Source organism: Fomitiporia mediterranea, assembly GCF_000271605.1.
Source record: "Fomitiporia mediterranea MF3/22 unplaced genomic scaffold FOMMEscaffold_1, whole genome shotgun sequence".
NCBI lineage: Eukaryota > Fungi > Basidiomycota > Agaricomycetes > Hymenochaetales > Hymenochaetaceae > Fomitiporia > Fomitiporia mediterranea.
This window is the reverse complement of record NW_006760386.1, coordinates 1,588,461-1,609,416: the sequence shown is the minus strand read 5'-3', so window position 1 is coordinate 1,609,416 and position 20,956 is coordinate 1,588,461. Positions and strand designations below refer to the sequence as shown.

Below are 20,956 nucleotides of genomic sequence, written 5' to 3'. Positions count from 1 at the left end.
GTCGAGTACAATGTCGCCAACGTCGAGCTCACCAACAAAACAACCAACATGCCGCAGAGGGCAGTAACAACGCCCTACCCGCTCATTGACAGCGATCCTCACGCTTTTCGTGTTGTTCGTTATTTCCGCCCGTCCGACTATGCAACGATCGCTGCTGGGACAGCGGCCTTTCCTGCTGCATTGTACTTCTGGGGTACGCTTTCTATGTTCTGCTTTGCACGGGCCTTTGACTGACACGCATGTGTTTAGACATGGCTGACCCATCGCACCTGCGCTTAAGGACGAGCTTGCGCTTGGGGGGTTTCCTTGGCTTTTTGGGCGGCTTCATGTTGGCGTACCAACGCTCAAGCTGTGCGTCTAAACACGCTTATAACACTGCAGATTCAGTACTCACAATATTCTGCTTTGGCCTCCTTGATATGGCTATTTGTCTTTGTGCTTAGTCCGCTTCTGGGGATGGTCTGAGAACAAGCGTGAAGAAGAGAGGGACCTTGCAGAGCTTTCCCAACGAGCAAGGGAAGGCAAACCGCTCTACGGCGAATCTGATCAACCCGCTTGGGTACAAGGTGTCGCTCACAACAACTCTGCCTACTCTCAGCTCAAGCTTCGTAAGTGATTTATTTTCTATACAAATCATCAGACGTTCTGATCAGATTCTGTTAGATGCATTCCCCTTGTAATTGCCCATCGATTTGTTAAGATTTGTATTATTGACCTCCATCGCTTCAACAGGTTCAACCTCGTCAACCACCCCCATCATGGCACTGACCCGGCGAAATATGGAGTAACGACCGAAAGCAAGAATGAAGAGCCAGTAAAGGACGAAGAGTAGATTGTCTTCGTGTCTAATATTCTAATATATTTCTCTGCATCTAACATATTGTAAGTGTCGAAGATAATAGGCAGCGCAACCCAACCATACCTTTCATGGCTTTTTAAGCACGTCTCCTGCTGCCATGCACTAATTGCTTATCTGTTTCTACAGCAATTTTGGATGCTCTCCTTCGACTGTCACCTTGACTAATCACTCTGCTGTCATACCTCAATTGTTATGCTTTGATTAAGCTAGGACCTTTTCCTTAGTCTCATTGACAGAAAAGTTTATTGCCGACCTGAAACCTCTGTAGCTCAGTGCTCCTGCTCTCCTAACCTGGCATCATATATGAGAACTGAGGGAAGGACTACACGACTTTATGTTTCTCGGTACGCGAATTGTTCATTAAATAATTGATTTTATGATTGTAAATACCAAAGTCTAGTGACTGCCTTACCCGAAAATATCATTCCGTTAAACTAAATTTCGACTTGGGCCGACTTCCAAGTCCAGTCTAACGATAATCTCAGATATAATCCGTTCATCATGACTCAAGGCAGACTTACTTTCTCATAGATCTTCTCAATCCATCTCATGTTCAACGTAGAATCACTACCATCCATCCATAATCGTGGCTGCCGACCCTTGATCTTGTCAACAAAGAATTCAAGTTGATATCGGTAGCTATTTGTTCACGACAGATATCAATATTATATCTCTGTCGCATAAGTAATGAATTGTCAGAACTTACCTGCTCCACCAATACTCCCCAAAGCCATCCGGGAACGTAAAGGCCTCTTCGGTGCGCTTCTTTCCTTCCTTTCCCTTCGGCATAACAGTGATAGAATGATGAATATGTGGTGAAACGTAGTTGTTTATCTCAACTGTACCGCTCTCGCACTCTGCTTTGCATACAACTCCGGGTATGCGCGGAAGAAGCCCAAATGGTCCCCATCCACTTTGACGGCAGTGGCACGCAATGGATGCGGTGACATCATTAGGGAATGAAAGCAACGCAGTGGTACCGATGTCGATATTACGCCTGGACGGGTCGTCGTTCGGATTTGGAAGAAGCTCAGCCTCCGCCGATATCACGTCGGAGGGTTCGGAGTCCGTAAGATAGCGTACCATGGCCAGCGTGTAGCCTGTGGGTAAAATATAAGTGAGTATTTCGATCTCTCATCTTGCATGTTATCTTACAGCCCATGTCCATAAGTTCACCTCCACCGAGCTCGAGTTTGAAACGAATATCATCGTCGTTGAATAAGTGCATCTGCCAGGGAACATTAAGCGTTGCAGATACACTCTTGAGTTTTCCCAGTTCACCGCTCTCGATTATCTCCTTGATGCGATTTATACCCGGATGAAAGCTACAAGGGCGTTTATATAAATTTATTCCAACCTAGTCAATGACTCCTGCTTACCGCGAGTGGAACGCCTCTAGAAGAACAAGTCCCTTCTTTGCCGCATAGTCAAATAGAAATTTCGTTTCTTCTTCTGTATTTGTGCTAGGCTTCTCGAGGAGTACGTGCTTTCCCGCCTTTAACGCCTTCAGTGTCCACTCGTAGTGTAGTCCATTTGGTAACTAAGAAAACAGATCACCATCGTAAGAAGTTATTTATACGCGGATTAATACTAACTGGATTGTACACCATGTCGATGTCTGGATCGTCTAGTAGATCTACACATATGTTCTGGTAAAAATTCACACAAAATTTACGAGAATACTGACCTTGATAGCCTGTGGGACCAGAAAAAGCTTTCGGAATTCCATATTTCTTAGCAAATGTTTCGGCTTTAGTTTTATCCCTGGTGGCAACTGCAAGAACCGTTATCTCGGGATGGCTTTTTGCAGGGAAGATTATCCCAGATGGTGCAATCCTTGCGGCTCCTAGGATTCCGCAACGAAGAACCCCTTCATTGAGCTTCGCGGCTTCTGGCGGATTTCGAACCTAGAGGATTGAAATGATTAAGTTATAAGCATCGACTTTACACGATGTCGTATAGTTTGATAGAAATTAAACTATAATAACCTTCCAATTGCGCTGAGCAGTACTAACTGCAGAACCCATGCTCAGATGTATGGGGCGCTGCAAAGCAATTACAACTGTGTCGTTGTCTGAAAGGAGGAAGGATTACTACGAAGCCGACGTACAAACAGCCGAGTATATATCGGTGTAACAGGATTTAAACTCCGATGATCAACGTGATGATTTGGTAGTACCCTTTTGTCATGAACAGATGTTTCAGTGTTTGTAACCGTATGGCATAGGATGATAGCCTTTCCCACATCTTTTCATGGCTTAGGTTTGAGTAATGTACCTCCTTTGTTTCACACACGGTCTTCATTACCCAGAAAACACTCAATCACACCATCGTGAACAAGCGGCCTCACCAACCGTATTTGTTTGTTTGATTCTTTTCATGTTGAAGACAACGATGCAGATAGTGCACATTTTGCCTTCCTGTCCTGCTTCTGACTCAGGCTAAGTCTGCTGTACAAATTGATTTGTTGTTCACCGTCTTTCCGGGGTTTTAGAGATGTGTTAGGATGTATAGTATAATAAATAAAGCGTCCCGGACTCAACGGCTATCTCGTCGAAAAACATCATTCCGATAGATTAAAGTCTGACTTGGGTCGACTTCCCAGTCCAGTCTAATGACAATTTCAGCTCCGAGTTGTTTATGACTTTTCAAGGCATAATTACCTTTTCATATATCCTCTCGATCCATCTCATATTTAACGTAGAATCATTGCCATCCATCCATAATCGTGGCTGCCGACCCTTGACCTTGTCAACAAAGAATTCAAGCTGATACCGGTAGCTATATGTCCAAGACGAATTTCAGTATTAATTTTCTGTTGCATATATTATCGCACTGTCGATACTTACGTGCTCCACCAAGGCTCTCCGAAGCCATCTGGGAATGTATATGCCTTTTCAACGCGCTTCTTTCCTTGATCTCCCTTAGGCACGACGGTGATATAGTGATACATATGCGGTCCAGCATAGTTGTTTGTCTCAACTGTACCGCCCTCGCACTCTGCTTTGCATATAACTCCGGGTATGCTCGGAAGAAGCCCGAATGGACCCCATCCAGGCTGACGGCAGTGGCACGCAATGGATGCGGTGACATCATTAGGGAATGAAAGCAATGCAGTGGTACCAATGTCGATGTTGCGTTTGGACGGGTCATCTTTCGGATTGGGGAATAATTCGGCTTGTACTGATATCACGTCCAAAGGTTCGGCATCCGTAATATAGCGCGACATAGCCAGTGGATAGCCTGAGGGCAAAATGCGAATAAGTGTGCTGCGCCCCAATTTTGCGCATTGTCTTACAGCCCATGTCCATGAGGGCGCCTCCGCCAAGCTCGATTTTAAAACGAATATCGTCATCGTTAAACATCATTTTCGCGGCCTGCCAGGGAAGCCAAAGAGTACAGGTAATACTCTTGAGCTTGCCCAGTTCTCCGCTTTTGATTATCTCCTTGATGCGATTTATGCACGGATGAAAGCTTCAATTGTCATTATTATAGATTTATTTTGAGTTGGATTTCACAACGCAAATTACTCACCGAGGGTGAAATGCCTCCAGAAGAACAAGCCCCTTCTTCTCCGCATAGTCAAACAGAAATCTCGTATCTTCTTCTGTATTGGTACTAGGTTTCTCGAGCAGTACATGCTTTCCCGCCTTCAATGCTTTCAATGTCCATTCAAAGTGTAGTCCATTTGGTAACTGAAACAGATCGTCACTTGGGAAGAGAGTTGCGTTGACGGATTGATACCAACTGGGTTGTATACAACGTCGATCTCTGGGTCATCCAGCATATCTAAACTGATGTTCTAGTTGACATGTATGCACACTCTGTGACAATACCGACCTTGGTAGGCTGTGGCACCGAAAAAGACTTTTGGAATACCATATTTCTTACCAAACAATTCGGCCTTTGTCTTATCCCTAGATGCAACAGCGTGAATCGTGATCTCGGGGTGGCTCTTCGCAGGTAAGATCAATGCAGATGGAGCGATTCTTGCTGCCCCTAGGATCCCACAGCGGAGCACCCCTTTGTTGAGCTTCGCAGCTTCCGGAGGGTTCTGTACCTAGAGGATTATGGGGATTAAGGTTTTCAATGTTGTAAGTATGTGCTATATGGTCTGGTAAAACTTAAATAAAATCAACCTTCCAGTTGCGCTGAACAAGACTGACAGCAGAGCCCATACTCTGAATTGTAGTGCACTACAAAGCGACTACTGCATCCGTAAGGCATCAAGGATATTTGTCTCCGTCTCTTAAATTGATGAATACATAACCGACAACAAATTTCAAACTCCGATGATCAACGTGACCTACCATTTTGTGACTACGCAAAGTCTGTGTGCAGTCTACTCCATACATTGCAAACATACAAAATGGCTGATGACTACGGTGAGCCTGTCTCTTAAATTTCTTCAGCTTAGTTTTGCAGAGGAATAGCGCCAAGTGACATAGTGTCAATGTTGTCACCCAACTGTGAATTTCTCGGGTTTTGTCCTTTATTTTTTCTGTGTTGAAGACGATGACGCTCATGGTGCACGTCCTCTCTTCCTTCCCTATCCTGCACCATGCTTTTCTTCTCCTCCTCCAGCTAGCTAGCAGAAATGTCATCACTCCGAAAAACTGAGTTTTCCGATCGACCGTTGGCCATTCATCCGTTTGATGTCCGCGCAACTGCACCAGTATTAGCTTTGCTTGTGTTGTTTACTTACATGTTGTTCTAGAACGCAGCTACAGGAGCCGCGAAGAGCGCTATCGCTCTTCAAGATATGATGAGAGGGGAGACAAGGGTGGAAGAGGAGATCGGGATGGTGACCGGTACAGTTCGAGAAGAGATGACCGTCGACGGGATCGTAGAGACTACGACGAGAGACCGCCTCGTAGGCATGATGAAGACAGGCACCGAGGTGGACGAGAAGAAGACCACGGAGGACGCCCTCCTCGGCGTGAACGTGATGATGGCCCTCCCGGCCGGAGAGGCGGCCGCGGTCGGGAAAGAGGTGCAAGTGCTGAACGCGACTCACCAATCCCAGAAGGAACGATCCCTCTTTCACAGAGAAAACGGAAAGCTTCCGGTTGGGATGTTCACGCACCAGGCTACGAACAGTATACGGCAATGCAAGCCAAGCAGACTGGTATGTCTACAGATTCAAATGTCACCTCCTGAAGTTAAACCATCACGCAGGCTTGTTCAATTTGCCGGGTGCGAACCGTACGCAGGTTCCACCCATTCTGAGTGCCCCTGGTCTTCCACCGCCGATGCCAGTGAATACATTTGGTATGGGTATGGGTACGGGTATAAACCCTAACCTGTCCCGCCAATCTCGTCGTCTCTACATTGGCAGCATTACTCCTGAGATCAACGAGACAAATCTAGCAGACTTCTTCAATTCAAAGATGAAGGAGATGAATATTGGAACAAGTAGCGCCGGTGATCCTGTCCTCGCTGTCCAGTGTAATTACGAAAAGAGTTACGCCTTCATAGAGGTTCGTCACTTTTCTCTCCTATTCCTTTCGTAAATGGTAATTCAACTTGCTTTTCTTGTCAAACAGTTCCGCAGCGCCGAGGATGCGACGGCAGCCATGGCATTTGATGGAATTATTTTCCTCAACGGGCCTTTGAAGATCCGACGACCGAAGGACTACGGAGGCGTGGATTTATCTGCTCCATCCAACGTTCACGTCCCTGGTGTCGTCTCCACAAACGTACCTGACTCTGCCAACAAAATTTTCGTCGGTGGTTTGCCGACGTATCTAAATGAAGAGCAGGTACAAGAACTATTAAAGAGCTTCGGAGAGCTGAAAGCATTCAATCTTGTCCGGGAGAATGGGAATGGCCCATCCAAGGTTCTTACCTTCTCTACCTTTTCCATGTGAACGATTCACTTACTTCTTTTTCTGCTCGGGAAGGGTTTTGCATTCTTCGAATACGTTGATCCAGAGGTTACGGACGTAGCATGCCAGGGATTGAACGGCATGGAATTAGGCGATCGACACCTTGTCGTTCAACGTGCCTCCATTGGTGCTAAGCCCGGGCAGCCTGGCATCCCCAATATCCCTTATGACCAATTTCCCGAGATTCCAAAGCCTATCCTTCCCGCCGGCGATATGTCTAACTCGTCTGCACGCATCCTACTAATGCTGAATATGGTGACGCCAGACGACTTAGTGGACGACCAGGAATACGAAGATATTCTCGAGGACATTAAAGAAGAATGCAACAACTTTGGTCGGGTGGAGGATCTGCGCGTTCCACGACCCGTGAAGAAGGATAAGTCACGCTGGGCGCCAGGAGAAAGTGGCCAGCAGGCACACATGGACGCTCAGCGCCAAGATGAGGCCGCAGGCGTCGGACGTGTTTACGTGAAGTTCTACGACCCAGACGCGGCAGCAGACGCTTTGAAGAGTCTTGCTGGGCGATCATTCGCTGGTCGTTCCATTATTGCTACTCTCTTGAGCGAGGACAGTCAGACGACTCCGCCTCTCAATCTAGTTTTCGCACCGCAACCGGAAGCACCTCCACCCTTGCCAGCGTATTAGTAGCTTTCTTAGCACCATCTAATAGCACGCATGTATTGACTGGGCAACCCATCTGCTTACGTTTGTTGAAAAGTACGCTTTCGAATTGCAGCATGATTTTCTATTCACGTGCAGAAATTTAACTATTTTAGTACTAGTATAACTCCTGTTTCAGTGTTTGCTGCGTTGTGTGCGCAACTTGCCCACTGTCCATCGGGCTTAAGAACGTACACAATGCCGTCCTGCAAGGAAGTCTCCAAGCAAAAACAAGCAGCGCGAGCTGAGGCAATAGCAAGGTCGAGCAAACGCCTCGATGCAGAAGGGACTTCTACTCAGAACGACAGTGAATATCTCGCAGCAACCGGTGTGTTTGATGTTACTGCGTAAATCGCGTCTTTCGTATTCACCTGGTTGAATAAAGCTGCGGAAATCGTCAAACACATTGAAGCTGGCGAGTGGACTGCTTTAGTGGTCGTGTCGGCATACATTCGTCAAGCCATACGCGCTCATGAAGCGACCAATTGCTTGACAGAAAGTACGTTACACGTGCAGTGCCCCATTACGTCGTAAACTCATTAATTATATTCTCGTGTCTGATTTTGTAGTCTTATTTGAGCAAGCTTTAGATGAAGCCAAGGCGTTGGATACCGAATATGCGTCAACGAAGCGATTACGCGGTCCCCTTCACGGTTTGCCCGTAAGCGTCAAGGACCAATGTACGCGTCACTACCTTGCATAAAAGAGAAAAAAAATCCAGCCTCTAACTTTAAAAATAGTTGATATCACAGGCTATGACGCGTCGATTGGTTACACACGATGGGCGAACAATCCTTCAGTCACCGACGCTCACGCCGTAAAAGTCTTTCGCGAATGTGGCGCAGTGATTATCGCGAAGACGAATGTCCCCCAGACCATGCTGTCTTTCGAGTGTTCGAATCCCCTTTTCGGGCGGACAACAAACCCGTGGAGCATCGATGCAGCACACACCAGTGGAGGCAGCTCGGGTGGAGAGGCTGCTCTCCTCGCGCAAAGTGGGTCTGCACTCGGCCTTGGCTCGGATGTCGGCGGAAGCCTGCGGATACCCACATCATACTGCGGAGTATATTCTTTGAAGACTAGTGCTGGTAGATTATCTTGTGACGGCGCGAGAAGTACCTGCACAGTCAATTGCGATTGAAGCCAAATACGAGCTTTATTCCTTTCACAGGTCCTGTCCCTGGTTTTGAAGCTATCACAACAGTCATCGGGCCAATGGCAAGGTACAGTGGCCTCGAATAGACTACCATATCTTTTATTTGAGCTAAGGTAATTAGGTCAGTGGAAGACGTCGAGCTTGCAAGCCGTGTTCTGTTTGGAGCGTCCCGTCCGAGCTTTGAGCCACTACCGTCATTGCCGTATCATGAGCCAATCCTGCCTAAGAAACTCCGGTTCGGCTATTATACATCCGGTGAGTTTCATTATGGTCAATCCCGTTGATATTAAATTGTACTGCAAAGACCTATTCGTAAAGGCCTCACCGGCATGCAGTCGAGCAGTTATGGAAGCCGTGGAGGCACTTCGAAAAGCAGGTCACGAATGCATCGAGTTTCAGCCGACGTTGGGTGCGGAAAATCTCTGAAGCTTCTACCACAGACTGAATAATCGTCCTTTTGACAGCCCGGGAGGCTATGTACCTTTTTGCGGCGCTCACTTCCGCGGACGGCTACAAGGGCCTTTTAGAACATCTCGGACCTGACCCCAAGGTAATCTGCTCAAGATGCCCGAGATGCACGAGCTAATGGGCATCTAATCGCCTAGGAAAGCAGTTTATTCCTCGTAACCTTAGGTCCGTCGCTCCCCGGTACGTCTTGCAATCTTCAAGAAGTCAACATTTTTGCCGAACCGTGTTTCTTTTGACAGGTTTTGTTCGAGCTATTGCCGCATGGGTTGCCAGAACGTTTTTGCATGACGAGGTCTTCGCGTCGTGTCTAGAGTCTTCAAGGGTAAAGAGTACCAAGGAGTTCTTTGATACAGTTGCTAAGCGCACAGAATTGCGAAAGCGCTGGTATGAGCAGGTGCGATAACGGTTACATCCGAAAACACCGTGTTACCAGCGTCAGTTCTGTCCCAAGCTAACGGACTGTTGGCTTTAAACGGCTATTAGGTATGGGAGAACTTCAAGTTTGATGGGATAATCGCTCCCACTCAAGCTGTGCCTGCTCTTCCGCATGGGTGAGTTCCGCCATGTGTTGTTTGATTTTGTATTTCGCTGATCATCTTTTAGTGCAACGACCACACTGTCGCCACTTGCTGCGGGCACGATCCTTTACAACATCATAGATAGCCCAGTCGGCATAGTCCCCGTTACCCGAGTCGACCCGAAGTTAGACGCACTCACCGCAGATTGGGCACATAATCCCGAGAAAGGTAGCGGTTCACGCATCCTAGAAGACGAACTCTATCGTAAGCGAAACGCTCCTTACGACCCGGTAAAGATGGCCGGGTTACCTGTCGGCATCCAAGTTGTCGGGAAAAGCCTTGAGGACGAGAAGGTCATTGCTATGATGAAGATCGTCGACGAAGCACTTGGTCCGCGGGACTTTGGGCCAAGTGCTTGGTTGCGCAGAACCGCGTGATTAACGCGGCTTTCATGTGCGGATGCTGTTCTTCGCGGATCGACTCGTGCTTATGTTTAGCCTGGCTTTGTATTATTCTGTGAATTGATGGATCGACATGAGCCAAGTGCGACGGTCCACAGAAGAGTGGTAGGCACTCGTACTGATTCAAGAAGAGTCATGAGGAAGTCCAAGGGGGTAGATTGCCAGCTTTCGCGTCAAGAGCTCGAAGTGATCGTCTGGTTCTCTCGCTCTACTAATACAAGCAAATCCCACAGCATTGCTGTAATAGTAGTGCGATTGCTATTGTCTAAGACGATATCCAGTGCACATCCGCAAATAACAATATCCGATTGACCTTACGGCAATTTGCAATAGACAGAAATAGACAACCACGGTTATTTGTCTCAACTTATACTTGTTTATGCCCAGGAAATACCAATTTAGGCAATTGTGTTGCTTTCTTTTGTCGTCATAAATTTAACCATCAATTCTCTTTATATTATTATAAGTTATTTATATCCTTGAGTCGATATTACTCGCGAAATTACGTCTTGAATAACTTTTCGACCAGTATCCTAATAAGGATAAAATCAAATGGTAGTAATATTAGTGAGATTACTCTGGACCAATTGTGCTGTTTTTATGTTATTTCACAATTGCTTGCAAGTAGAGCACAGACAGATCGACGGTACGACTTCTGTCTACAATATGTTGAAAGTATGACAACATACTATCAGCAATACCTTGCCTGCCACCCGTAGAACAGGATCTGGGCGGAAATCGCAGAGCATAGTGGATCTTAGACAAAGAGCACCTGTGACTGAGTACAATACCAGCTACCACACGCAAGGTCATACAGAAGGCAAACCACAAGGAGTTAGGTGCAAAAGAGGAACCATGAAGCCAGTGAAGGGAAGGTTAACAGGTCCGCTCAAATTAAACGGAGATACCGCAGGTTGTCTTCCAAGATGTACTCAGATCTCCGCTGCAGATTCAGCATCCGCGGGAAGAATCGATTCAGCGACCACAGATATGCTTCCGACGCCACTAATGGTTTCGTATCCGGAAGAACTCTGCTGGGATGATTCCAAGCACGCGAGTGAAACAAGTCGAATAGAAAATCATGTCTTTAAAACATGAATTTTACGGGTGTTCATATACGTGTTTGACATCTTATCAACCATATTTCATACAGTTCAATCTGAGAATGACATCTTGCACTGGCTTTAGATGCATTCTAACTGCCAACCACGATAGTAGATACTCACCTCATAGATCTCGCTACCGTGCTTCTCTCTTCAGGATGTGAAATACGTATTAGTATTCTTCATAAATCGGCGCCCATTCCTTCCTTAAAACTTGACGCCTGAGGGGAGATATGAGATAGATTGAACGTCTATGGTGTTCTCATCTGCGATCTTTTCAAACGATACCATCCCTGAATTACTCTCGCATGCATCTAATGTATCGTAAGATTCCGAAGAAACGGAGATTTGGCGTTCACACATACGGGAATATTGCGATTTGTGGCCCACGGATGTCAAGTAAAGAATCAGACATCCGTCGGCCCAGTAAATGTTCCGTTACCCACAAGCAGAAAGCTTCGCGAAGAGCAATGCGGCAATGTGGATACTCTGAGTTTGGCGCAATGCAGCGGAAAAACTCTGGGGCCACTTTGCCGTACATTAAGATTTCACGCTTTGTAAGTCCGGAGGCGATGTACCTCTTTGTGGCGTCCAGCTTCCGCGCACAGATATACAGTAATACTCCTGAGGAAGCGTTAGAACCAGAGACAAAGATGTACGGCCCAGGTACCATAAAGTTACTGAATACGTCTATTCGCCGAAAGAAAATTTGTGTTTTTCCGTATCAGCTCCAGAAACGAAGTCACCCGGTGGGCCATAAGTTTCCTCTTCCAGACGTAGCGGAGTTCTCGACCTTGACCCTTGCAACAGGCGCACGTAACGACATGTCTTCTATATCAGCATATCCGGTAATATGTGTCCCTTAGTTCAATAACCAAAAATGGTATAACGCTACTCCATGCAATCATGATGAGAAACAACCCAGGAGAATGGCTTGAAAAAGGGCACGGATGCGATGATAAATGAGTTCTAGTCTCAGATGTATGGTCACTAGCTTCCAATATTTGTTAGACATGGGAAGAAAAGTCCCCAAGCGCCTCTCTTTCCTCCTGGTCTTCCGCGAAAGTAGACTGGTGTGTTTCAGGACTTTAATCAACCGTGAAAGCAGTCGCCGGTTGGCTGGATATCAGACTGCACAACGTCATTGGCGATGATCTCGGTAGTTACATCAGCTCAAAACCGAGGCTGCCCGGCGGCCAGTCAATCTATTGCGTCACGAAGATTCTTACTCGCACACGGTCATACCAGAGTGAATGTGCTCCTCAAGATCTCGTATCAACGAACATATTGCCTCGAAACATCCGACTGTCCCGCGTAATTATCGCGGCTGGAGCCTAATTGAACCCATTCATATTCTTTACATGCAAAGAGTACAATAATATACTCATCCGTCAATGACAGCAAATCATGTCTTTATATCAATTTTATTGTCTCGCCCCCTAAGGCCATCTTCCCTCCGCCTTTCTATCTAGAGAATTGTATAAGCATAAACAAAGGGGAAAATTTTGGCTTGGTCTCAGAAGCGCTCACCCAAGCTTTCTTGCAGTCGTTATAAGCATCAAAGAAGGCTTTACATTTCCGTTTATCGTAATTTCCTCGGTTCAAGCATTCCATTGAAGCGCGTGACGCCTCCTCGCATGGGCTATAATGCGATATTCAATTGTGTCTTCCTGATTTCTATCTTGGATGGACGTACTCGACAAACTTTGTGACGACGGTTTTGCGCGTCTAAGGTCACAAATTCAATAAAGATCCAGAAAAACATCTTAGTAAGCACAGCCAATATACTTTGAAATGCTCTTTATAGTTTTTCGGAGTTTTTACATCGTCTGGAGAAGGAAGTGCGGTAATAGTCATGGATGTGATTGAGCTGAATAGATCACGACGACTGCCCGCCTGTATACTCTGTGAGACCAGCTCGTGAGAATGCCTTCACGTGATGAATACTCTTTGCATCGCCACTGTGCCTAACGGAGCCGCCGAGGACGGCAATCAAAGATCGACGCAGCCAGGATCTATTTATTTAGACGCCTTCTTCCCGCATCCCTGAATTGGAAAGATGTCCACTGGTCCATATACTTTTATTCCGATTCCGACACCGACCCCGGACGACGAGCCTCGTGTTGCCTGAAGTCTACACGCTAAAGTTAATATGTATCCCGCGGCCAGAAGGGAAAATGAGCGGCATATGCCGATTATACATTGACACGCTATGCAACTACAGCTACAGTAAAACGACGCTAGAATAAACTGGATATGCATTAGAAGGATGCGCCGGGAGGTCGCGAAATATTCACAAAGAAAGATGTCGAAAGGCAGGAGAATTTGCGGGAGCGAAAATAGGTGCACGGGAAAACAATGCGTTAAACGGAGATGATTTTACCATAAAATTAGCAAAGCACTCAGGAGAACTCGGAACATTACGCTATGGAAATCTGTCAATAGCTCTCCGCCGGTTCGTCATTGCCATTCAAAGCGAACATACAACCGACTGGCGAAGATGATAGAACTTTTTAGTGAAACATGGTCGATATATGAATCTTATTATGAGGCTTCGTGGAGACCTGGGATTGACCGTGAGGACGCAGTTTCCGTTTCTTGGTATGGTGAAAAAGGTGCGACGATCTCTAGACTTGGCTGTGGACTACTAGATTGATAGAACCCCGGACCTTGTAATCGACCTTGATGGGTGTGCGAGACTTGGAAGCTCGGTGAATGGAGCTGAGGAGATACCGGGGTACTCCCAGATGTACCTGACCCGCCGGAAGGATGTAGGCCAGGTGACAACAGTGGTGGACGAGGAGAGCCGGAGGCGCTTAGCGGCCAATGTGTTGGCGGTTTAACAGGAGTAGACGACCCCGATGAACGACTCCCTAGAGGCTCGTCCGGAAGCACGTCGAGAAGGCCGCTGGACTTAAGCGACGGAAGGGGTGGATGATCACGTCCACGCAACGTTGAAGTGGACGAAAGAGCTGGTGATGCTTGCGGAGCAGAAGCGGAACTTTGCTCTTCGTTCGAACACAGAACCGGGTCGATGACAACGTCTGGGACGCTCCACGTCGAAATACTACCCGACGTTGGTCGTGCCTCTACAGCAGAGATGTTCGAGCCAGAGTCGGACGCGGTTGTAGGATGGCTGTGTTGGAATACCGGACGTCGTTCCCCGAAACCTGCTTCATGAGCGTCACCGTTCCCGTGCTTAGACGCTGGGCCCCAGAATTCTTCCCACTCTTTCACCCACAGGTCCAACTTCGGAAGCAAGTCCGACACAGATGCACCCGCAGCTGCACGGTCCTCACGGGCCTGTGGACCTATATTGACTGAGCTATCCATAGGATCGGCGCCCGAGTTGTTGAAAGTGGCTGCGTGCGGGCCGCAGTATTGCACCCAAAGCACGCTCCCCACTTCAGGTTTTGATGTATTTTTAGCCGTCTTATTTTTGGAACACAAATGGAGAAGGCGGGATAATGAACGTACTCAAAATGCTGTTTCGTGCCCGAGGTCCCAGAGCCTCAATTATAGTGGGAAACGCCGCAACTGCACTTTCATGATCGCGGCAACGGGGTTGACCAAGGCGTCCTCGGACCTACGTTGCCATCCGTTAGATAATTTGACTCTGAATGAAATTAAAAGATCGTGTAATCCAATGAAGCGGATGGGCCGCCAGGTGAACGCCATGATAGGCAGGAGTGTGGACAATGCCGAACAAGCGGGAAACTCACGCTGCTGAGAGCCAAGACGGCACACGCATGCAGAATGTGCATGAAGCAATAGCACCATGTGCCGGCGTTGGAACCCGTTTCCCAAAGCGAAAGCTGTGCTTGAAGGTTATCGGAACTGTACTTCAGGTGGTCCGCAAGACTGGTAACCCATTGCTTATGGCACAAAGAGCGCCACCAGAGGCACGAATGCAAACCGCCATGCAGTCGCGAATTATAGGGGTAGCGGATCGGTCACGCGGTACAGGAGAAGCAGATAATTTGATAGAAACACCACTGATCAGAAGATAGCGGGGAAAGATTATCGAGACAAAGGTACCTCAAGCCGCTGCTCGCAGCTCAATACTGTCTGCGGGTCTGGGGCTACTCGAGCCGTTCCGAGAGTATGAGAAAATCTCCAACAATTGAATAGCAAGAAACAACTTACATCTTGTGTTATTACGTTCGATGTCATGAAGAATAGTGGCAATACGGAGTATATGTCCAAATTCTGATGTATTCTCCGTTTTCAAAGCCGGGGAGTCCAGATATTCTGCTTGATCTGATCATTCATTAGGGGACGCGATATAGACTTTGCTCGAACGTGACGACCCACCAGATGGAACTTGGAGTGCTAACTCGAAGCTCGCTTCATCACAAGGTAGGCGGACTCCTGCTAGATCATCTTCATTATACATTGTTGGGCGCCGAGTAAACACTGCTCCCAGGAGTTCAACCAAATGTACCAGCCAAAATGTGCGTTGCGAACACTCTCGCTGGACGTTGCGCGCAAACTGCTCATTCAGAGAGACTGTCGTAGATTCGACAGAGGGATGACTCGTGTCAACCGTATGCAAGGAATGGAGTACGCGAAGTGCTATTTCTAACAATCGCCAAGTTATAGGCAAATCGAGACCAGTGCTCTTGAAACAAACGACTCACCATATAGCCGTAAGTCACGCTGCAAGTTATTTTCCTTGTAGCAAATATAGGTTTGTATCAAAACAAGCGCCTGAGCAGCTTCCAACGATGTCTCCACTAACTGTCCCTCTGCGTCAAATAGTGCTGCAAGAGCAGCGTCTGCAAACTTCTGTCCAGATTCTCGGACAGGTGTCGTTCGCACGAGGGGCTTCCGGGATAGTGGTGCTGCAACTGCACATATGGCATGTAGTAGATAAGGAGGGACACGACCATGACACAGATCCGTGTGGAAGGAGGTGGAATGAATGATTAGGCGGTGTGGGTGGCAATGGGCGAAAAAGACTATGATGAAAGAGAACACGTCAGCGGTTTGGCGTTGTTCGATCCGCGAAGGCAGGCGAAATGTAGAGACAGAAGAAAATAAAATGAGATGTATCAGTGCTTCCATCATTAAACATAAACGGGAGTAGTCAGCAACCATCATGCGCTGTGCACGGAACACTGACAATGACTCGCAAAGAGGGCGCTGAAGGTGTACAAATTATCGACCGGTATCGTGGGCCTCATATGCGGGCGTCGTGAAGGTTGAAAAAAAATTGACTTACGACTAACGAGCTCATGAGTGATATGTTTATGCAAGCTGGTATGTAGAAGCGTCCCGTTTGCGTGTCTGTATACAGAGCTCTCTGCATTAATCAAGCACAGGTCGTCAGGACCAGTAGCTCTGGGCGGGACCAGAAGTTGTGAGCTGAATGTGGCCCGTCCAGCTGGGCTTTCCGCACCATTTTTTAGGCGCTTGCGTGGTAGATGATGACTGTGCGGCAGGTCAAGGCGAAGATCACTTCGAGGCCGAGAAGCGCTGCCATGCAAATGATGGACTGTACTCTCGAAGGAGCCTCCTGCAGTGAGAATCGATGGTCCTTGTACATTAACACCGACTGTCAGTGGCGGTTCGGGCTGCTGAATCTCCGGCCGAGAATGGAGAGATTTGGGGTTTGGGTATGAGCCCGAGGGCGTTTCCAGCGCTGATATATTAATGCTCGTGGGGCTGTGAGCTATTGCGCTGGTCTGGCCGAGAATGATGTCCGGTCGCAACGCATTAGGCGCAGGTACAGCTCTCCCGGTAGAGTCGGTATAGGTGCAGTCCTTGGATGCATAATAGCTGTCCCCATTGAGTATTCATGAGCGACGGGGAACTTCTTGCTTGTCTTGAATAAAGAAAGTTATTCACCAGTTACTACAAGGTGCTGAAGATCGGAGGTTTAGTGTCGATCCAAACCAGAGTCAGCGAAGGGAGCGGAGCTATCTTACCAGTCCCATCACAGCGCCGCTTGCTTTTATGACAAGGGTCGCAAGCCTAGAGACGTGAAACAAGATTGGAGTTAGTGAATCAATATTGAAGCGATAGCATTCAATACATTACTACTACCTTTACAAGGCGCTTGCGCTTTTGACCCTTAAAGACTGGAGGGCGTGCGGACTGTGTATCCGAAGACTCGACATACTTTAGGTCATTTGGATTGCGAGGCGTTCGCGAGTGACCTTGACTCTGCTCGGGGGCAGCAGGAGGTCTGTCCATATGCACGGGGGGGTCAAAGGGGGTCCTGAAGGACAAAGCGAGGAGCAAGAAGACAAAGGGAAGAAATAGATATCAGAACTAGAAGAGAGCTGGAGGGCAGGACAACATGGCAGCGGAAGCTCAAGAGACGGTTAGCTCATAGCAATTCCGTACGAAATCTGGCAATTTATTTTCATTTTCCGCGAGAGTCGGTCGGCATTGCCCATGCCGAAAGCGTGCCTTGTGACAATTCTTCATTTATTTATTTCATTTTTCCACCTGATTTTCATCCGTCCGCATATCCCGTCAAGTTCCCCGCACAAAACCATACGGGTCTTTTAGGTTTCCCTCCCCAGCCTATCTTTGCAGCAAAATGCAGCACACAGTCACGCTACCACGGCACTAACCCTCAAGTGGTGCATAAAGTTTGCCACAGCACGAGGATGAACGCTGTTTGCAGTATCGATATTAAATATATTAATGCAAGCGCGTAGACTGCTGCTGCCTGCACGAGGTGCCGCATTACTACTTACTTAAAAGTGTGACGCATGGGTCACTTATTATTATTATTACGCGGGACGGACATTGATCTCTTCGAGACATCCGGCGGCGACGGCTTGGCGAAGCAGAGATGAATTGAATTACAGTCGCATAGGGTTCAGAGATGCCCAAACTCTAGCAGTCGCCGATCTATTCAAGTTCGCCGTCGCGCAATCATCCACCTAGAAAAATGCGCGAACGATCGGATCTATCTCCTCTTGGCTCGCGTCGTCCTCGAATATTCGTCCGCAGGTCGACGCGAACGAGCCGTGGGTCCCTGCAGGTGTAGCAGGACGACCGCCGTCAAGCTCGTCGACCCATCCCGGTCACGAGTTGCCTGCAAGATCCCCGTTCGATCCCGTTGCAGCCAGGCTGGCCTATGAACGGGGGCTGGTGTCATCCTTACGTGTGGGTTGCTCCGCAAAGAAATAGAAATGAGAAATGCTCGCGAAGCATGGCGGAATTACGGTACTGTAGCGACACTTATCGCGACCTTTGTCTGGCGCAGCTCATTGGCCACGACGTCCGTACACCGTCGGACATCTCCCATTTGCCTGATGGAACATCCCGCTTCAAGCTGAAACGGTTGCCACCCAACATACTCGACTCTTCGGAGCTCCAAATGCTCTCCTTTCTCCCACATCTTTTCTGATCAGATTCACTCGCACTAAAATGCCACACTCGGGCTCCCAACCCCTCTCGGAACCAATTCCCCTAGCCCTCCAATCCACTCCATGGCTGGACTTTTTGGGACGGCCCTTCGGATCTCCCAGATCTCACAAGATGGCCGTCAGCCTTGTCAGCCGTCGGTAGCTAAATCATTGCAAATACACTAAATCAAGCCAAATCTACGCGGCTACACGCGTACGCGTCGTGGAGCATTCACAAGCAAATTTCTCGAACATAGGCGCTAGATTCGATACATATATGCATGACTGATTTTTCGTGGGAAGAAATGTAAATGACATGCATAAGGAAGGGACATCGTGTATATGTAGGGTTTATTTCAGAGGAATGCTGCCAGGAACGATCAGTAAAATCACGTTTGCCATAGCAAAGTGGAGAGAGTACCCACAAGCGAGATGCTAAATGCGGTAAACACATGGTGAAAACTATCAGCAAAAGATAAAGAAGGAAACAAGTGGGTTAGCTTACAGTGAGTGGCCCCAATCTATTCATCAGAAATGAGCAGCAGTTCGATTGCAATAAAATGAAGGGAAAACGTACACCCGGACGACCGTGCTTTACGGGCTTATACGAACATGAGAACTCCGCAAGATAGTGCCCAGTCATTTCAGGTTTGATTTCAACAGAGTTGAAAACCTTCCCGTTGTAAATACCAACGACCGAACCAATCATTTCCGGCACAATAATCATGTCACGAAGGTGTGTCTTCACGACAGCGGGCTTCTCGTTCGGCGGTGCGGCCTTCTTGGCTTTCCGCAATTTTTTGATAAGACCCATGGGCCGCTTCTTCAGCCCACGCTGGAACCGGCGTCGTGCACGCGCATGGACGAGCTAGATAGTTGAACAACTAAGCTTGGCAACGATATCAATCAATGACTGGTGCAAATCCTGTACCTCCACAAACTGTAGAACATCGTTAGTTGACATGAACTGAAAGAATAGATATGCAAATACGCACGTCTTCATTCTTCATATCTAACAGCTTATCAAGCTCAACACCGCGGTATGAGAACGTGCGGAACGTCCTCCTCTTCTTGAGCTCGGCAGCGACGGTCGGGTCAGTCACATCTGTGTCAGCCTGAACGGAAATAACAGAGTGAATCAACAGCGAAGCCTGCAGCAGTAACTACCACCACACACCATCTTATACTAATCAGCCTTTTTGTTGAATTTCCTAGTGTTGACAGACAGAGGCAAGGATATCAAACGCAGTGAGGATGTGACAAGTTGTTAGGCGTGACGTGCTGTATAGCATTACTATATATGGCAATGTGAGAAGTCCTCGAGACTCCAAATCCAAATTATTGTTTCTATTCGTACTCAACGCTACCTCACGGACAGAATCCTCAAGTCTTCCCGTTGGGATTAAAAGTGTGTCAACGCCATAGCATCGTACACATTAAACTCGTTCTAACGAGCTTATAGCGATTTGCGGCTGCCCATTTAAGACTTTCTGAACATCTAAAGTGAGTCGATCATTGCCGAAGACAAACAATTTCAATCAACTAATAATCCGCTCAAGAAATGCGCTACATCGCTGCATATCTTCTCTTGCAAATCGGTGGCAAGTCGTCTCCGTCGACAGATGACATTAAACACGTGCTCGGTTCGGTTGGCGCAGATGTTGACGACGACCGCCTCTCCAAGCTCCTTTCTGAGCTTGAGGGTAAAGACATTGCTGAACTTATCACCGAGGGTTCTTCCAAGTTTGCCTCCGTGCGTACATTGTCTTCTATATTCAAGTATGGGTAGAGCATTATCTGATGTCTGCATTAACAAAGGTTCCGTCTGCTGGTGCAGTAGCTGCCGCTCCGTCTGCCGGCGGGGCAGCGGGTGGTGCAGCTGCAGAAGCACCCAAAGAAGAGGAGAAGAAGGAAGAGGAGAAGGTAGGAAAACTTCTTCAAATACATTAGGCTTCATTGCTGACCGTAAATTCAACAGGAGGAGTCCGACGACGACATGGGCTTTGGTCTTTTCGATTAAGCGCTTCCAAAAAGACTACCTCTCTCCTTTATATACATCTTCCCTCACCAGCTTGTATCTCGCTCATAGCATATTGCAACGTCACTGTAGTCCTAACGATGCAAAGCACGTATTTAACATGGTGACTATAAGCACGGTGTGGGGCATCAACTTGCGTGAATATCTTGTCTAACTGAAGCTTCGACCTCATTGGTCTTCCATCGTAATGTGATGCATATGAGAAGGTATAAGTTACAATGATGGGCAGCTATGGTAGACTGGTAGTTATTCATGAAATTCAGAAGACATTCAATGATTCACCAGTAAGGCCTGCACTGCATGCACGTGATTGACGTGTCGCGTCTTAGTGCATTTTCAAACTCCGAGTTTCGAACATTTTATTCTGATTGCAACTCCTTACACTTCACAACGCACGACGGTCTGGTAATATTCGTTACTGTACAACATCAGGGTACT

At 47.6% G+C, this 20,956-nt stretch overlaps 9 protein-coding genes across 9 annotated transcripts; 4 read left to right on the top strand and 5 right to left on the bottom strand.

Moving 5' to 3' along the window:
* Positions 1-25: 25 nt before the first annotated feature.
* On the top strand, positions 26-912 carry FOMMEDRAFT_143955 (uncharacterized protein). Its single transcript, XM_007261522.1, has 5 exons — positions 26-193; positions 250-351; positions 444-608; positions 664-676; positions 733-912. Exons 1-5 carry the CDS (start codon positions 49-51, stop codon positions 830-832), a joined length of 525 nt encoding a protein of 174 aa, XP_007261584.1. The 5' UTR covers positions 26-48; the 3' UTR covers positions 833-912.
* A 368-nt stretch (positions 913-1,280) lies between these two features.
* On the bottom strand, positions 1,281-2,898 carry FOMMEDRAFT_164557 (NAD-binding protein; the record flags this gene model as incomplete). Its single annotated transcript, XM_007261521.1, has 8 exons — positions 2,848-2,898; positions 2,547-2,766; positions 2,455-2,495; positions 2,239-2,399; positions 2,015-2,184; positions 1,566-1,959; positions 1,381-1,498; positions 1,281-1,328 (listed from the first exon to the last, which is right to left on the bottom strand). Exons 1-8 carry the CDS (start codon positions 2,884-2,886, stop codon positions 1,281-1,283), a joined length of 1,191 nt encoding a protein of 396 aa, XP_007261583.1. The 5' UTR covers positions 2,887-2,898.
* A 414-nt stretch (positions 2,899-3,312) lies between these two features.
* FOMMEDRAFT_116000 (NAD-binding protein) lies at positions 3,313-5,067 on the bottom strand. The gene is made up of 8 exons (XM_007261520.1): positions 4,999-5,067; positions 4,700-4,919; positions 4,608-4,648; positions 4,394-4,554; positions 4,158-4,333; positions 3,709-4,102; positions 3,523-3,640; positions 3,313-3,470 (listed from the first exon to the last, which is right to left on the bottom strand). Exons 1-8 carry the CDS (start codon positions 5,035-5,037, stop codon positions 3,423-3,425), a joined length of 1,197 nt encoding a protein of 398 aa, XP_007261582.1. The 5' UTR covers positions 5,038-5,067; the 3' UTR covers positions 3,313-3,422.
* A 508-nt stretch (positions 5,068-5,575) lies between these two features.
* On the top strand, positions 5,576-10,333 carry FOMMEDRAFT_115997 (amidase signature enzyme). Its single transcript, XM_007261519.1, has 16 exons — positions 5,576-5,987; positions 6,038-6,339; positions 6,406-6,699; positions 6,763-7,464; positions 7,524-7,735; positions 7,793-7,906; positions 7,977-8,087; positions 8,148-8,522; positions 8,579-8,630; positions 8,685-8,818; positions 8,868-8,972; positions 9,028-9,113; positions 9,169-9,211; positions 9,271-9,425; positions 9,515-9,582; positions 9,635-10,333. Exons 5-16 carry the CDS (start codon positions 7,606-7,608, stop codon positions 9,984-9,986), a joined length of 1,725 nt encoding a protein of 574 aa, XP_007261581.1. The 5' UTR covers positions 5,576-5,987; positions 6,038-6,339; positions 6,406-6,699; positions 6,763-7,464; positions 7,524-7,605; the 3' UTR covers positions 9,987-10,333.
* A 2,185-nt stretch (positions 10,334-12,518) lies between these two features.
* On the bottom strand, positions 12,519-12,970 carry FOMMEDRAFT_150168 (uncharacterized protein; the record flags this gene model as incomplete). The annotated part of the gene is made up of 4 exons (XM_007261518.1): positions 12,519-12,581; positions 12,644-12,755; positions 12,810-12,841; positions 12,902-12,970. The coding sequence occupies 4 exons, from the start codon at positions 12,968-12,970 to the stop codon at positions 12,519-12,521; spliced, it is 276 nt and encodes a 91-aa protein (XP_007261580.1).
* Positions 12,971-13,448: 478 nt separating this feature from the next.
* Positions 13,449-17,311, bottom strand: FOMMEDRAFT_164553 (uncharacterized protein; the record flags this gene model as incomplete). Its single annotated transcript, XM_007261517.1, has 11 exons — positions 13,449-14,517; positions 14,591-14,699; positions 14,836-14,988; positions 15,152-15,195; positions 15,260-15,373; positions 15,428-15,694; positions 15,754-16,074; positions 16,338-16,894; positions 16,964-16,979; positions 17,044-17,089; positions 17,168-17,311. The coding sequence occupies 11 exons, from the start codon at positions 17,309-17,311 to the stop codon at positions 13,658-13,660; spliced, it is 2,631 nt and encodes an 876-aa protein (XP_007261579.1). The 3' UTR covers positions 13,449-13,657.
* Positions 17,312-17,417: 106 nt separating this feature from the next.
* FOMMEDRAFT_164552 (uncharacterized protein) lies at positions 17,418-18,526 on the top strand (the record flags this gene model as incomplete). Its single annotated transcript, XM_007261516.1, has 3 exons — positions 17,418-17,441; positions 18,017-18,238; positions 18,339-18,526. The coding sequence occupies 3 exons, from the start codon at positions 17,418-17,420 to the stop codon at positions 18,480-18,482; spliced, it is 390 nt and encodes a 129-aa protein (XP_007261578.1). The 3' UTR covers positions 18,483-18,526.
* A 450-nt stretch (positions 18,527-18,976) lies between these two features.
* On the bottom strand, positions 18,977-19,586 carry FOMMEDRAFT_71630 (ribosomal protein S19; the record flags this gene model as incomplete). Its single annotated transcript, XM_007261515.1, has 3 exons — positions 18,977-19,348; positions 19,412-19,420; positions 19,476-19,586. Coding segments are annotated over 3 exons (492 nt in total), but the record flags the coding sequence as incomplete, so codon positions are not given.
* A 455-nt stretch (positions 19,587-20,041) lies between these two features.
* Positions 20,042-20,500, top strand: FOMMEDRAFT_24945 (ribosomal protein 60S; the record flags this gene model as incomplete). Its single annotated transcript, XM_007261514.1, has 3 exons — positions 20,042-20,233; positions 20,299-20,403; positions 20,459-20,500. The coding sequence occupies 3 exons, from the start codon at positions 20,042-20,044 to the stop codon at positions 20,498-20,500; spliced, it is 339 nt and encodes a 112-aa protein (XP_007261576.1).
* Between the last annotated feature and the right edge of the window lie 456 nt (positions 20,501-20,956).